This window comes from Betta splendens, chromosome 11 (genome assembly GCF_900634795.4).
Source record: "Betta splendens chromosome 11, fBetSpl5.4, whole genome shotgun sequence".
NCBI lineage: Eukaryota > Metazoa > Chordata > Actinopteri > Anabantiformes > Osphronemidae > Betta > Betta splendens.
The window spans coordinates 4,435,722-4,452,430 of NC_040891.2; the positions used below are offsets into that span (position 1 = coordinate 4,435,722).

The window sequence follows — 16,709 nt, forward strand, 5'->3', positions numbered from 1 at the left end:
AAAGCATAAAGAGCAAACCAGTCTGTCATCCACCAAATATGCTTTCAAGCAACAGAATGCTTTTAGGTTTTCACATCAGTATTTCCTGTACCTTGTAGCTCGGTAATAGGAGATCAGCTAATATTAGCAAACATTAAAGTTAATCTGTTCTCATGGGAATTTTTTCAAGCACATGACGTTTTAATCGCTATAATTTTTGATCGCGGGACGAGCTAAGCACCTGCGTGTCCTGACAGCAGTTGAATTTATAGTATAATGTAACTAATGTTAATATTAGTCATCCATGAACCTCATAATTAGTGGATTTGTATTATTAGCTAAAGGTTCTCTTCCTTTGTTTGCCTGATTGGGCTCACACGTTGTGGGTTGTTGGTCTATGCAGCTGTTGGGAGTGTAGGAAGATGTGAACATTACAGAATATGTACATGCTGTGTCCAGAATAACACACAGCTACAGTAGGTGTAATAATGTGACAAAACAAGCACCACCAGGTCGATTGCTTGTGCTGTACAGTTTTTTTTCCTGCTCAGACGGTTTGTTGTAGCGTAAATACACGATTATAAACTTCAAAAGTGTCCCAGGGATAATTCGTCTTGGAAATAATTGGACACATAAAAGTACTGTACCCCACAGTGTGGTGCGTTGTATTATCTAGTCAGGAAACACAAAAGCAGCAGCGGGAACATCACGCAGCAGCAGACGCTGTGTGGGTGAGCAGGCGGGGATTAGTTGTTGCGCTCCGACATTCCCTTCAGCAACACCCCTTCGGTTGCTGCCTGGGAGTCCTCTTGTAGTCACCGCCACATCTGCGTCATCACGCGTTTTATACACAGGTTTCAAGTCCTCCCACAGGATGACGAGCTCGGAACACAACAAGGAGGTGGAAGGGCAGTAAAAAAAGTCCCTTTATTCATTTTTGGTTTGACTTTGGTAATGGTTGGTGGAAGTAACAGTAGTCTGTGCGTTTACCGGTTAGATACCAGCATATGTCTCTTTTTACAGATCGCTGTCGTGAAAGCTAATAACGTCGGTGAAGGTTGCGCCTCATTAAGCAAAGATCAATGTTGACGCTCGTGAGCCAAGATCCATCCTCTCTGGCCTCCAGTCGGCTCACGGGACAGACAGGAATTCGCCTGCCGCCGCCCCGAGGCGTCCGCACGTACAGTATTAGAGTTTGAATGTTGAAGGTAAAACGGCTTCATTTGCATAATTAGTGCTGGAGCGTATTAAGGAAAGAGGCAGAGCAGAGTAATGAGGCAGAAAACGGAGAGGAAGCGCGCGCGCGCGGGGCTGCGCGTGACAGCGGCCGCGCTCAGCCCCTCTACAGTCAAACTCTCGGCGGGGTGGGTGTTTACTAACGACTCCGATTCCTCTGCAGATGAGTCAGGACGGGCACCGCCGCCTCCTCCCTCTCCCCCGCTCCACACCAGGCTTCCCCCGAACCGGCGCCGCGGCGCACGTCGGTGGCGCCGGCGCGGTTCGGAGCGCGGAGCTGCCGAGGCCGTTGTGTAACGGCCCTGTTTGCCTTTCCGTTCTTGGAGGTTATGTCAGAGGCGGAGAAGGCGGATACTTTACAGTGTAACCTGTTGGCTGCCGTGTCCACTACCGTCTCAGTGGGCAAATATTTGATGGCGATAGAGGCTTTGTGCTCCAACAAAACCTTGTTCCCACAGTGCAACTCTCCTCTCGTACTGTACATTAGTGTTTGAATACCATCCAAATGCTGCAACAAGATCCACTCATCACTCGATCATGACACATACGCCGTATTTGCTCTGCGGAGGCTGTCAAAAATGATTTAGGCTTGTAAATATCTTCCTTTCATTGACGTGAAGCGCTGTATGTGCTGTTGATCTTCCTGTGGACTGCTTGTCAGGCCAGTTGTGCTGCTGTAATATTCATCAAGCCAAATGAGTCTCCATACACCACAGGAGCATCTCCTGCCCAACAAGCTGCATAGCACCTAATTAATTACACTGACACGTCCTAGAAATTGCAGAGCAATTCATATTTAATCAGAAGTAATGTGTTGAGTTGTAACTACAGATGTTTGTTTTCTGGAAAAGATTTGAGATTTTGAGCTAATTTACTAAAAAAGCGGCCTACCACCATAACCAGCTGCATTCTTATGAGCATATACTGTTAAAGAAGTGTTAATGTTCCTATCTGACTCTGAAGAAAGTGGGGTCTAGACCGTCGGCCTATTCCACTACAGTATTTTTTGTAGATTAATACAGTTGTGTATATTTGAATCCGTTTTCATAAGTGAACAGTGTGGACCAGTCACTTGCTTCAAAGCAGTAAATCAGATACAGTATATAAGCTGTTGGTTTAGCATCAGACACTTTCTGGAGCCCCTTTGTTGACAGTACCTGGATGACTGACTTTATGGACTGTGGCACAGTCAATAAAAGCCCAAGTTTGTAATTAAATTTTTGTTTGTGACCCTAACACTTGATCTGTTTGATTTTGAACAGCAAGAGCTTCTTTCCGAGGCCTGAAGACAATGAGAGCTGGAGAATCTGATAGTCAAATAGAGAAGATGATACTTATAAATAAAGTCATCATGACGTCGCTGTTGTGGAAATGTTCAAGTTAACACACTGGACTATTGGATCTGACTATATCCAGCAGCTTTTTTTTTCTGCTCCTGCACTCAGACTATTGGCGTCTGCTGGTGGAAGATAGCGCTAATTATTTTCCGTGTACATCTGATTAACATAGATTTGCCTTTTTATTCTCGGTATGCGGGCCCGTTCAGCACCGATCGTCTGTCCAGCTGGGCTCAGACGCGGGCCACCAGCCTCAGAGTCTGTGAGCTCATGGCTGACTGTACTTCAGGGCTCAGTGGGAATATGCCAGTATGAAATGAAATAAAGTGGCTTTGGCCGACTACATGTTGGTCACACCACAGCGAACGCAGTTCTATCTCAAACTTTACCTCCTGAAAAAATCAATAGTTGAGTTATTAGAGTTGATTCACTCATGAGTACAACATAGTGTATTTATTGTCATGACATGGTTTCACCAACATCCATACAACTCACCAAAGTTCTCTCATCGTTACTTCAGCATTGTAGTCTCTTCCTCCTGTTTGTCAACATAATGTCTGGGTTGTTCAGTCCACTCTGTCCTGCTGTTTCTATTTCTGTCAGGCTCTGACATTTAGCCTCTTAATGAAAAACAATGTTCTTCCTTAGTAACTTTCAAGCGTCACTCTTCATTTTTGCCCTATTAAAAAAAATCCTGAGACATCAAGTACTCAGTCCTCAGGGTTGTCCAGTTTTATACAGAAGTAGATGCTGTGGAGTTTAGAGGAAATGATCTGCGCTGTACGTGGGGCATGAACTTCTCATACAAACCTCAGATGATTATTGATAGTAATAAAAATAGCATTTTGTGGCTAGGCTCTGTCGTCTAGATGAGTACAGTGTTTTAAATTGGATTTAGCCTCTTTTGATTAAGTAGACATTGATTTTATCTTAGAGCAACTCAGGAAGCAGCAGAATATTGGAAGGCCTGTGGTTTCTTTTACATCAAACAGATACGATCGTGTTACAAGCTGATGTCTGCTCGTCGGCATTAGGGGTGTGTGAATTGACTCAGTCCCTAAATGGAACATTGTGATTATGTCATTACTATGTGCTGCTTTTTTCAGTGTAAATATGGGATTAAAGCTGAAAGCTTGCTTTGGTTATAGGTGCATTGAGAGAAACACCGCTACCATATCCATTTACATATTTGCCTGAGTTTAGTCAAGTTGCATTATGGGTAATGTGGGCATCAAATGACCAAGGAAAGAGTTCACTGAATTCATCCATACAAAGTGCCCAAAGTGCCATGTAAACGCTGTTCAAATGCAAATCAAACTGCGCCGCCAGAACTTTTACGACGGGATGGGAAGTTTCTGGGCCTTTTGTTGAAAACTTTCCTCCAGGAAATTTTCAGCGTCTGCTGCCGAGGGCTCACAATACACTTTTGAATTGTTTCTACCTCTGCACGAGCTGCACTTAATAAGACCTTATTAGACCGCGCGACAAGATCTTTGTGAGAGGCCTAGTATTAAGATGAGGGAGCAGCAGTCCCAACACAATGGAGCCGACGGGAGGTCGCCTGGAACAAATAGAGTGCAGAGATGTCAATCATCTCGTCTCCTGTCGCTTCCGCTGCGTCCGGGTCAATTTAATCAGTTCATGCAAATGACTGTATCTTCAATTTAGTAACAGAATTTCAGTCTCCGATAACAGTGTGGTTTTTCCTGTATCACTGCAGAGATTCTAATGTGTTTCTGTTCTGGCACAAAATGTATCATTCATAAAATGAGTTTGATAGTACATCTTCAGCAAAACCCCCACCTCATTATACTACATATGTTTTGTTATATTTCTCCTGATCAGCCACATTTTAGTGAAGACAAACCTCTTCCTGGTTTCCTGTGGTTTTCAGTGAGTCTACATGTGGGGTGAGCTGACTTCCATTTGCATGACAATGAAGTAACCTGCTTATTCACAAAAGCTGACACTAACCTTGTTACTGAGGTTGCCCAGTGTTGGAAGGAGGCAGGTACAGAAGCTGCTTGTTTAGTCTTAGTCAGCCTTTCACGCCACTAAGGAGGGGCAGAGATGTCCACAAACTAGCCACAGCTAGAGGCAGCAGTAAAGCCTCTCGAGGGGAGGAAAGTCAAAATGTTTCCATGTTTTAGATTTCAGAATTCAAGCACATGAGAATGTCCCGGATTCCAAGTGGACAAGAATGAACAAGAAGAACCCAAATTCTCTCCAATACTTTTCTATGTGCTAACAAAATCACATTTCCACCAATTGCACCTACTGTACTGTGTATTATATTTTTATATGCTAACATGCTAAACTGATGGATGTGAAGGAGTTATTGGGGTAAAAACTAGCCTGTTATTATTGCCAGAGAACATTTAGACCTATTGTAGACACACAACAAGCTCAGTCCGTCACTGGCATCAAGAGTGACACCACCACACAACCTGTCAGCTGTGGTTTCTGCTGTGACAAACTGATGATAGTGGTTGGATTCGTAGCAACAGGAGGCCTCTGATCCCCACCCACAGAGGCTGGTGTGGACATGAGCCCCTGAAGCTCAGCTGCTGCTTGAAATGACCAACGATTGCACCGGTGAATCACTCCTAAGAAGAAGCTGCACAAGTTTGTAGGGAATGGTTAAACAAATGAACGACAGGATTCACCCACTACCAGCGCCGCATAAAGGCAAAATTTGCACTTGTCAGATTTGTCAATGAGAAAGTTGCAGATTGTCCCCGTGCTCTGCTGACAGAGAAGCTGCGTCCCTCCGGCACTTTGTTTTTTTAGGCAGACGCACGCCGACAGCGCCGCGCCCCACGTTGCTGTCTTTGTGTTGGCTCTGTGTGTTTTGCGTTTCATGCTTCCCTGGTTTTGTATCAACCCGTTTTTTTTTTTTTTTTTTTTTTTTTTTTTTTTTTTTTTTTTTTTTTTTTTGTTCTGTCCAGCAGTTAAGCAAGCAGCATATATTACGCTGAATGCCATATTGTGATGGACAGCTTTGCTTTAACAAGAAGAGTATATATAGAATATATATACTCTTCCTGATTTATGGTTTATTTAATGGTTTATTTAGCTAATCCAAAATGTGTGTGATGTTGCTGTGTTGGTGGACAGGTTAGGTTTCTGCTTTAGGGTGTGTATGCGGGAGGGTGGGGGGGAGGGGGGGTAAGGGGTGCAACCAGCTGCTGAAACCAAGCAAATCTGTTAAGTAAACAATCGGAGCAAAAAAAAAAAAAAAATAATAAAATAAATAAAATAAATAAGAAGCATGGATGTACCTTAGGCTAACACATTCATAACTAAACAATTTTTGTGCTGTGGTTTACCTTGGAGATTAATACTAATACCAATAATAGTGCTAAGGTATGTGCACATACTAATACAAACGAATACATACAATATACATACATATGTGCATTATTATACATATCCCATACTACTTAATAAAAGTCATGACATACAACACCACAAATTCCATATTCACACATTATTCATGTTGGTAGTGATAAGTATCAATAATACTTACAGTTGGATTTGGAAAGTGTCCCACTACAAGGTTAGTAAGGCTGTAGCTTAACATTATTCACCCAAAGGGTGAGGCAGACGTTGGTGCATGAACAATGCCACTTGTGGAAGCCAGGGTGATGTGAGGGGCTCCGCCACTACGCCCATCCAGCAAGCAGAGGAAGGAATCCTAGCAGCCAGGGAGCACACACACCTTCAGTTCCAGGAGGGCAGGTGTTGCGACCCAAGCCGCCCACACAGAGCCCCCCAGGCAGAGCTGCAGCAGCCACAGAGACAGCACCCGAGGCCAGAGTGGGCCACCGGGGGTCAACGCTGTCCGCCCCATGAGAACCAGGGGCAAACACTCCCCCCGGCGGGAGGGTCGGCCTGAAAGAGTAGAGCCCGAGGACCCACGGTCCGTAGGGAGCCCGCCAGAAGATGCCCCCGCGCCCAGAGTGGGGCCCGCCCCCAGTCCACCACCCCCACACGGGCGGAGCGGGGCCTACCCCATCGGCCCGACCTCATCCCCTGGCGCTACAGCGGCCTGCAGCACAAGGCCAGCAATTGGTGGGGTCAGCAGAAAAGAGACCACCCAGGCAGATCATCGTACCCCGGGCGAAAAACCGGACCCCCCACACTTCAACCGCACCACACGCATACCAACTCACACAAACACAGATGCATACACCCACCCACATGTGCAACACACATCATCACATCAACACACACACACACCATAGACTCTCTCATAACAAACTAGTCAATCATACGTGAACCAATGCACTCTCAGATACATTCTCCCACCCACACCATTCGCTTGATCACATTCGTGGGGAGGGTAGGTCTCCGGCCTGCCGTCCATGTGGCCCCAGGCAGGGACCGCAGCTCCTCCCGAGCCCCGACCAACCCCCCCAACCCGGAGGGGGCAGAGGGCAGCAGAAAAAGGCACCCCAGAACCCTGCAACCCAGCTTGGACGTGAGTGTGTGGAACTAAAGTGCACTGAAGGTGGGTGACACCTCCAGGAGCACAACCGCTGGCTGACGGTGTGTCCCCCGGACAGTGCCCCCCCGCGCCCTAAATGTCTTTTTGCAGTTAAAACTGGGTGGTGATCTCTCCATCAGGGCCAGTGGCCGAGGCCACAACTGGCCTCAGCCCCAGGCCCCAGTGAAAGAGCCCACCCCCGGCCCTAAATGTATGTGTATGTAGCTAAGTATGAGGAACTTTGGGAGATACCCAATTCTCCGGGGGGTCCAGCAGACAAAGCCATCAATGGGAAGTCTACTGGCCCCCCCGGAAGGAGCCCCCAGATTCCTGGACAAGTGTGTATGACTAATGCAATTAAAACTGCAGAGCATCCCACTTGGAAGGGACGGAACCACTTCCCAGTAGCCCTGGTCCCTCCATCAGCAGGACGCCCCTTGCAGACCTAAGTGGATGAATGCGGAGAAATGTAGTTGGGAAGCAGAGCTCCAGGGTCCGCAGAGCCAGGTTCCCGACTGGCTCTGCTACCTATCCCACCACCCCCCACAACCCCCAGCCACGAAGGGACAGCCGAGACCCAGGGACCGCAGTACTACTGCCCAGGCGCCACACGCAGCACAGCCAGAGCCATCCTCACCCTTCTTTCACACTTACCCATTCTCTCGCTTGTATCAACCCGTTTGAAATAGCTTTTACTTGAGGGCAACAGTGAGTAAACCCGGCATCGACTCGTGTGAACATAGAAAAAAGAAAAACCTCAATAGTGAGAGTTTTACCTAAAAACTCTGGTCTTTTTTCAGTATTTGTGCTCATTCAGAACACTTCCTATACAGTCTCAACTAACTCCCACTTATCGTAGTCGGACATGTAGTTGCTAATGCCTCCGTCAGTGTAGAAGCATCTTAACCCTCCTCTCCCCGCTGTCTATCAGCACCCCGACCCTGCAATCTCCTCCGCCACACGCTCCTCACGCAGGTCTGCGTCTCCAATGCGCTGCCGCTACCGGCGAGATGACTTCATTCATATGTTTCTCGAAAGCGGCGGCGAAGTTTGAAGCGGCGCAAATGGCGCCAAATGTGTTAAATATTGAAGTGTTTCGCGTCTGCATGGAGCGAGTGGGAGGACATTCACGCGTGTTCCTGGCCCCGCTGCTCAGCAGAGCAGATGGAATCTTTAAACGCTGGTCGAAAGGAAAAGACAACAGATATCAAGTGAGTGGTTGTTATGGGGATAATTATACAAGGGGCAGATTGCTTCGGGGGATGTCAGGCAGGCGGCCGGGTTATTTTTAGACCTGGCGCTGCACACCTCAACCTTTTAAAGCACAGCCTCTGGCTCCGAGCAAGCGTTCGTCAGTGACCCCTCCTGACTCGTGACTCTGTGCTGGGATCAGCTGTTAAATCCCGGGTTTCTGGTTGCTAACGTTCATCCATAGAAATGCATTCATACAATGTCTCCTATTTTTTTTTTTTTTTTTGGTAAACTGAAAATGAAACATATTTGCTTTTTGTTTGTTCGCATATGCTGTTGTCACAAGACAATTCCAACATCGTGGCAATAGGAATGATGCATTTTAATATTGCTCTTTAATACACTTGTATAAAGGAATGTGCTCTATTTATTTATAACCCAGTGTTACGTCTTGGTTTCTTTCTCACTTTCATTAATGTTTTTTACTGTCATTGTTCCTTTTTTTTATTAGGTCAGTTAAATTGTTTGCATTCTATATTTTATGCATCTATTACATTTGACTCATAGGTTTATACTCATACAGTCTCCCACGGTTAACTTGCTGTAAGCCCCACATGTTGCTTCTCGTTTCCCGTCACATGCAGTAATACACAGTGACACGCCGCTGATGTAATCAGTTTTGCAGCAGAGGAACGCTCTTTGTTTAATGAGCTTCTCACGCGCGCAGAATGTCATAATATGATGTGCATTACTGTATTTGTTTGATCCGATCTGTTTGCTTCGCCCTCTCGCCGCGCGGTGCTCGCGAGCGAATCTGTAATGAGCTGAATCGACACCCAGAGTGATGTACGGCGTAATCTTGTAAACACTGGCAAATCTGCCAGCGCCGGTCGCCGGCTTTATCCTCACCTGCGCGTGCACTCCACGGCTGACAGTGATGCAGCGAGGGGCGGAGGGGCTTGTTTAATCTCCGAGGCGCAGTTTGATCTGTGGCTTTCATACTCATAAAGCGTAGAGATGTCATCTCCTGCTCGCTCTGCCTCTCTCTCGCTCGCTCTCTCGCTCGCTCTCCTGGTTGCTGTGGCGACGCCTGCTGCAGCGCGCTGTCTCTGTACTGTAGACTCCAGTAAAAGTGCCCAGGCATAAGTGTGTGTGTATTACCATAAATGCCAAAACCAGCTCCATGTGTTATGTAACTTAGTGTAGATAATGTACCTGCAGTTTAAGAGGTAAATCGTGAACACACGCGTTTTCCTCTCATTTTACTCAATACATCAATGAGCACAAAAGCAAATCAGTGCACGGATAATAAACTGACTTCATTCTTTAGTTCAAATTCACGTGTCCATTTGTCTGTTGACCTTTAACCTTTTGTCCTTCATGGCCTGTTTTATTAGTTCAACTCGTCCAAACTGATTCTCTGTACATTTACCCCTTTTCCAGCTCTTCCGCCTTCAGCTTTTGTTTTTATTTGTGGACGTCTCTGCACAAAACTGCCTTTAAAACGTGCATCTTCTGCTGCACCGTGATTATATGTAGATTTTGTGAGCGGCCTTCCATTTGGCAGCTGTAGGAACAGACTTAATCAGCTGTTGTTACGTCTGGGTCATTTTCTGCAAGAGCACCACGTAGTTTAGTTTTAAATACAGGCTTCGAGATAGATTGAAATAAAAGGATTGCACTTTCATTCGTTTCGTTGCTTTGCCGCTTTGCTCATTCGGCCTTTGGAGATGCAACATTGACTGTTCGGTACCTGCTCATCTGCTATCCTAGAAGGATATGGAGGTAGAGTGAGACCACGGGCACTCGGCTCTGAACAACCGGCGACGCAGCAGATGCTTTTAAAAGGTGCTGTTTGGTCCTGCCCTTTGGATTCGTCTCTGGGGAGACGCTGGAGGCCCCTGAAGAACCACCGGGGACCAGAAGGCTTTGTCTCTGCGCTCTCGGCTGGTTTGTGTTACGTAATGGATGAATTGTCCAAAACGTGGTTATTAGATTTGTCGTCTTGACAAAGCTAATTTCGCATAGTCGTAAGAAAATCAATTTTCTTCACAATGCAGAGTAATTAAGTCTGTTTTTGAGCACAGCTGTAGTTTTCCCTCATTGGTCACAATTACTCCCTGTTGCTTGTTTCTCTTGTGCTTATTGTTGATTTAAATCAGTTATTGTCTGTGTGCTGAAGCCCAAATGTTCAGGCTGTGTGTGCGTGTGTGTGCGTGCCGCTTGTGTGTGGGAGTTGATCAGCTCATTACAGACTAACCGTCCTCTTTTGTTCACTTTTAACGTGAAAGAATTTGCTTCCAGTGTCAGAGCCAATATAGGCTACCTATAATTTGTGCATCTCCTAGCAACAAGACTTTGAACAAACTAAATATAACTACGTGCTAAGGTGTCACTACAAAGTAGGAGCAGCGCTACTGGCTATAAAATCTGGTGTGTGTGTGTGTGTGTGTGTGTGTGTATGCATACATATAATGTGTGTATAAATTCTTTATTAGACATCTTCCAGTAAACAAAAATCGACTTCAGCCTCTGGAATATTTGCGCTGTAACAGTTTGAGACTTGGTGGAGATGCTCTCAAGTACCAGACGTGACTAATGTTAATCCAAGCGTGAGGCCAGAAGCCTCAAATCACAGTGCTGCTACAGCTGTAGCTCCAGACTGACCAGGCCCAGATACAGCTTCAGTTTCTCCACCGCGACCCTCGCTCCCCTCCTTCTGTTGTCGTCGCCCGCCACCACCCTGCCCCCCAACCCCACCCCCACCCCCCTCTGCCTCGACCCTCACCCCTCGCTGGATGCAACAGATCGTTACAGCGGCGGCACCGAGCGCGGCTCTGCTCTTTCATCAGGCTGTCACACAGGCTCAGCCGCTCTGACTCACTGTGTTTATCACAGCCACCGGCGAAAACACTAGAAAGCATATGACGTGTGTGTGTGTGTGTGTGTGTGTGTGTGTGTGTGTGTGTGTGTGTGTGTGTGTGTGTGTGTGTGTGTGTGTGTGTGTGTGTGTGTGTGTGTGTGTGACTCCCAAAGTAGTCATTACTGGAGGTGATCTCTTGGTGCACCTCGAAACCCCTTGTGTTTGGAGTCAGGGGCTCTCGTCAGCCCACCAGCAGCGTGCGGCATCTCAGTTCATTGAGCTTGTTGTTCAAAACAAATGACGCTGTCTCCGTCGGCACCATAGCCAAATAGGGGCCACGTCAGGAGTGACTGGCCACACATTAGCAGGATTGAATTGAACTCCCTCAGTCACTCGTGGCTGGTTGTGACAGAGAGGGAGGTACAGCCAAGGGGGTGGAATGTGGTTCAAGGCGCCTCTTTGTGCGCGTGCGTGTTTTGTGTGTGCAGCGCGGTGGAATTGGTCCAATAATCTCATTAGTCACTCAAATTAGTCATGCTTGAGATTAACAGGAGGGGATTCAGTTTAATACCCACAACTCTGCTACTCTCCACTGATGTCAATAAAGTGTGTTTTAGGACAAACAAAGCCCACTGATCCTCCAGCAGCAGCTCCATGATAGGCCATTAAGGGACAGGTCAGGTCTGAATGAATGCAAATTCAGTGGCGACTGGAGGGTTTCGTGTCCGCGGACGGTGGAAACGTCTTAATTCCCGTCTCTCGCTTCTACCATTGTCGAGCGGCACCGGCTCCTCCAGTCCTGCTAATCCCCTGTCTGCTCTCCAGATGTGCTGGTGAACGGGAAGCCCTGCGACTGCGACGTCATCGCCGACTGCAAAGTGGGCGACGCCGTGACCCTTGAGGTGAAACTGACCAATCGGAGCAAGAACTCGGTGGGGCCCCTGGCTCTGACCGTGGTCCCCTATCAGGACTTTCAGAACGGGGTCCAGAACTACGACCTCGAGGACACGGTCACCTTCATCGGCTCCAACACCTTCTACACGGAAATGGTCGGCAGGACACACACACACACACACACACACACACACACACACACACACACACACACACACACACACACACACACACACACACAACCAAATATATTCCGCATTAGTCATAACTTTCCTTAGACTTTCTCCTCTGTGTCTCTTTCATCGCCAGGTGAAACCCAAAGACAGCTCTGTGTGTGTGGGTGCGCTGCTCTTCCTCTACACGGGCGACTTCTATCTAAACATCAAGTTCCAGGACGACAGCGCTGGGCGGGAGCTCCCCTTGGACTGGTTCACTCTGCCCAGTGTCCACATAAGAGCTCTGGACACCCCACTGCAGGCCGGCGCTTAGCCGCATCAAACGACTCAATGGACCATGGGAGGTTTTCTGGATATATGTAAATACTATAGTCTTATGAATGACTCACTTCAAGTGATGAATCACTTGTAGATACAATGTTAGATGTTACCGCATGAGAACAACAGTGCAGAGCATTTTTTTTGTACCCAACATAAAGAAAGTAGCATTAATGTGTCCAGTATTTGCATCCAATAGAAGGATCCGATGCTTTATGGACCTACTGTGTAGACAACCAGAACCCGGAAAAAAACTGAGAGGAGACAAAAACAACACAGTGATGGTGATGGGTTTACTGAAACTCTCAGCTGGGCACCAACACACAGCCAGCGCCGCTATACTGTACATGCCTATAGTCGCTGTGGTACAGTATGGAGTGCTATAGTGTACAGTGCGTTGCTATAGTTACGACTAACATTTGTACAGTCGGCGCATTTGAACCGACCTCACCACAGGTTCAGTGGTTACGCGAATCGGATCAAAGTGAACTGTGGACTCTTCACTTAGTGGTTTAACAATGTGCCAGGACTTATTATTCAATATCAGTGGGGGAATGAAGACTTTAGCACAAGTGGGCTGAAGGAGTCTGTGTCAAAATGTGTCCTGTCAGAATCTAATGTAATGTACTGTAAAGAAAAAGCTTCTTTCTTTCTTTCAACTCTCTGACATACTGAATGGTGAAACTCTGAATATGACTCCTCACCAACACAACCGTTATATTCAATAAATGGTAAAAGAACAGCCAACGTGCCGTTATTCCAAGCTCTAATTCAGTCATTATAGACATGATCACTCTCTTCCCACTCAGTGACAGGAAGCTGAAACAGAATGATTGCTTTACCCCTTGAAATGAACTAATAAATACTGTACGTGGACCTTTAAACATCTACTGTGACCTCAGTGCTTTGCTGTATGTCTAGAAGTTATTGAATGATTCCACGCAGCCAGTTTAGCTCTGGCTCATTTTGTGGGAGTGCTGGGGGGGGGCTTTGGGGGGGCTGGGTGGACCAGAGGCAGCCTAAGTGTCCCATGTGCATGCAAAAGAGCGCAACACAAGAGGCACTTCTGATCCGCTATCACGTTGGAGCTCTGAGTGAAATCAGAGCCCGACTTCGGGCCGACACCAGCAGAGAGACACGCCGCTTCGCACTCACACACTGAACTTCACCCCAGAGACACGTTTGGATTAGTGTAACGTTGCAGCGCTGACAAAACCGCTAACCTGCTCATTTTTTTTCCCGTGTGTGTTCTTCAGAGATGTCGCTTTGTGTGTGAAAGCTTTTATTCCAGTGAAAGCTCAAGAAATCAAGCCTCACCAAGGTCACGCTTGAAGTTCAGCGACAAACAGCTTTTCCACTCCTATTAAATGTGTTGGTTTATGTTGTGAATAATGTATCAGTGATTCCATAGAGTTTTTCAGCTGTGCACACATCACGCAAAGGATCAAAAACACCCAAAGTCATGCCCTCCAAGCGTATTAATGTTAATCTATTTACATAGTTGTGCACTGTGTGTGTGTGTGTGTGTGTGTGTGTGTGTGTGTGTGTGTGTGTGTGTGTGTGTGTGTGTGTGTGTGTGTGTGTGTGTGTGTGAGTGTGTGTGTGTGTGTGTGTGCGCGCGCTGGTCCTACAGTACCATAGCGTTGTTTTAAAGTTGATATCTGCTCTTATTTAATACACTCATGCACACGTGCCAATTAAAAACAACTGTTAGTCCCGTCGACAACAAAACCTGCTCATTTGCATATTGTTTTGTGACCTTCGCGAAGGCCGTCTTTGTAAAGGTAACGTTTTATCGGTTTAAATTACGCCGCAGGGCTGCAGTGACAGGTGACGTCATAACCAAGCAGCAGCAGCTTCCTGAACGTAGGTCCTTCAACACCTGTGGACAGCAGACACTGACCCACCGCCAGCTGATGCTGCTCCTTCACCCTGATGAAACTTTTTAATACCAGTTCAAAGTGTCAATTGCTCAGCTGTGTTTTTAGATCGTAAATAAGTTTGAGCGGTTCCGCTGAAACGGGCTTCTCGAGTCGCGATATTGGATCGAGGACACTGGGAGCAGACTCCGAGCCCCTCGATTCCGAGTTTAAACGAGGTCTCCTATCAACAAATCAGCAGAGCATTAGAAGCCACCAACCTCATTAGCTCCCAGAATATTGTCCCTGTAGATTTGATTGTAATCACCCCAACAATCATTCATCTGTACCGACACGCTTCCTGTCTGCCTCGTAGTAATAGTTGCACCGAGCTGTTTGAGAGGAAACAAGAGCCTTTGATTTAGTGTCAAAGAAGCCTCTGCTGAAGACAGTGCGGTGTCACTCCGCATGAAAACATTCATGCAAATTCATCCTCCGCCAAGACTTCAATTAAATCCCACCCTCCTCCCTTTCAGAGTTCGCTGCTAAGGCGCCTTCATTCATACACTACACATTTGCAACCTTGATATGTAAATGATCTCTGTAGTGCGGGATTAGGACGCGTGCTGAAGAAACACCTGCACGGAGAAATGCATGGGGATCCTCTGGCGCCGCATGTTTACTGATCCACCCCGACTTTCTGAAATAATTAACACGCTATCTGCCGCAGCACACCGGCGGCTGAGTGTGAAACGAACCCGACCTGAGCTCGGAACGTGGCGCCGGCTTCCTCCCAGGCGAAGTATCCATGAAATGGAAAATAACTCCAGCTTGTCCACTTAAACTTTCATGACGGGAACAAAGATTTCTATCACAGAACGACTATCAGATGAACGTGTGTGTGTGTGTGTGTGTTTTAAAGGCCTCAGTGGCCTCGTTCAACAATAAGAACACTCAGTACTTCAGTACTTCACTGGAACTGTGGAAAATTCACCTTTTAACCTCCAAAACCAACCTTAAGAGGAATTTCTTTAGCATTTTAGAGTGACTTTAGCTGCAATGTTTTGACCTGTGACCTATGTAAATATTTTAATCCACCTGCAAAATACCTTTCATTAAAAAGATGACACGTGTGAATAACATGACTTGATGTATTAACTGTGTTTTCACACAAAGGATCAGGTAGGAGATCACTGTGTGGTGCTGGAACAGAGTTTCTGTTGTAGATGTAGATGAAGCAGCAGTTATGCTAAACTGTGACTGATGGCAGAGACGAGAGAGATCAGTTACATCTGTGAGGCAGGAACTAAAATAAAGCGTTTTAGGCAGAGGGTCAGAGGAGGTGCTGCGTTAAAGCCCATTAGGAAGTTGGAAATCATCCAAAACCATTTTGAAAAGCCCCCAGAATCAAAAGATGAACCTGAAATTATGCAGAAAATGGTTTTAACACTCAGTTCTGCAGCTGCCGGAGTCGGTCCAACCTACAGTAGAAGCTGCTCCCCGAGTCACTGTTAACATTACTGTCATTATTTTAATTATTATCAAAATGTTCTTTTAATTGATTTCATTTGCCTGCATTTATTTAGTAAAAATCAGCTGGAAGACCACAATGAGGCTTTTCTGTTGGGGCCACAGAGACTCCGACTGAGACGCTCTCAGCTCTCAGCCAGTTAATCCTCTCTAACTTCTCTCATTCATCACTCCTAATTGTTTGCGTCTGATGTCTCTGCTGGCATTTCACATCACATAGGAGGAATTTAGCCGATCTCTCCTTGTCTGTGCGAGTCTGCATGATGAACAGCGCGACGGTTCTGGAAATTCTGTGTCATTACCATGGAGACTAATCTAAGCTGTTGCCATTATTAAACTTTTCTCTCTGAGCTTCTGCGGGAATGCATTAGGAGTCCTGTAGGTGGGCTGAACGGCGACTCGAGCTGTGAGAACCGAGGCTAAATATAGAGCGACGCCGCTGATTAGTGGAGCTGTTTACGTTCTTAAATGGCTGCGTTTGTGAAATGCTGCGGCTGATGTTGTGGCTGTTGTTGCTGCCGGTGTCTCAGTCGCAGTTTCCGGCGAGGCTTCGCGTCTCTGCATGTGAGATCCAACACAGCTAATGGACAATAGTCAGTGTTTAGTCAGACTGGAAAAATGAGATCCTCCAGTGTTTTGTGGCAAGCCTTTAAAAGCCTTAAAGTACAGGAAATCAGCACAGCCACAAGCACTCACACAAAACACAGGACTTTAACAAGTTGAAAGTTTAATAAAGCTTCCGTTTGCTTTTTAATGACTCCTTTCACGCTGGGGAAATACTTTGTTTACTTCCACCCACAGTTGCTGCGTTTTATATAAAAAGCCAATTCAGATTAA

General features: G+C 46.5%; 1 protein-coding gene across 3 annotated transcripts in view; it reads left to right on the forward strand.

Moving 5' to 3' along the window:
* Positions 1-13,225, forward strand: part of trappc9 (trafficking protein particle complex subunit 9) — a 103,373-nt gene extending 90,148 nt beyond the window's left edge. For 2 of the 3 annotated variants that reach the window (XM_055512694.1, XM_055512695.1), the window contains 2 exons: positions 11,921-12,144; positions 12,299-13,225. In XM_055512694.1, coding sequence (XP_055368669.1) covers positions 11,921-12,144; positions 12,299-12,478 — 404 coding nt within the window. In that variant the 3' untranslated portion in view covers positions 12,479-13,225. Of the gene's footprint in view, positions 1-11,920; positions 12,145-12,298 lie in introns of those variants that run through there. The other variant, XM_055512696.1, reaches the window with a different exon arrangement.
* Positions 13,226-16,709: the final 3,484 nt, after the last annotated feature.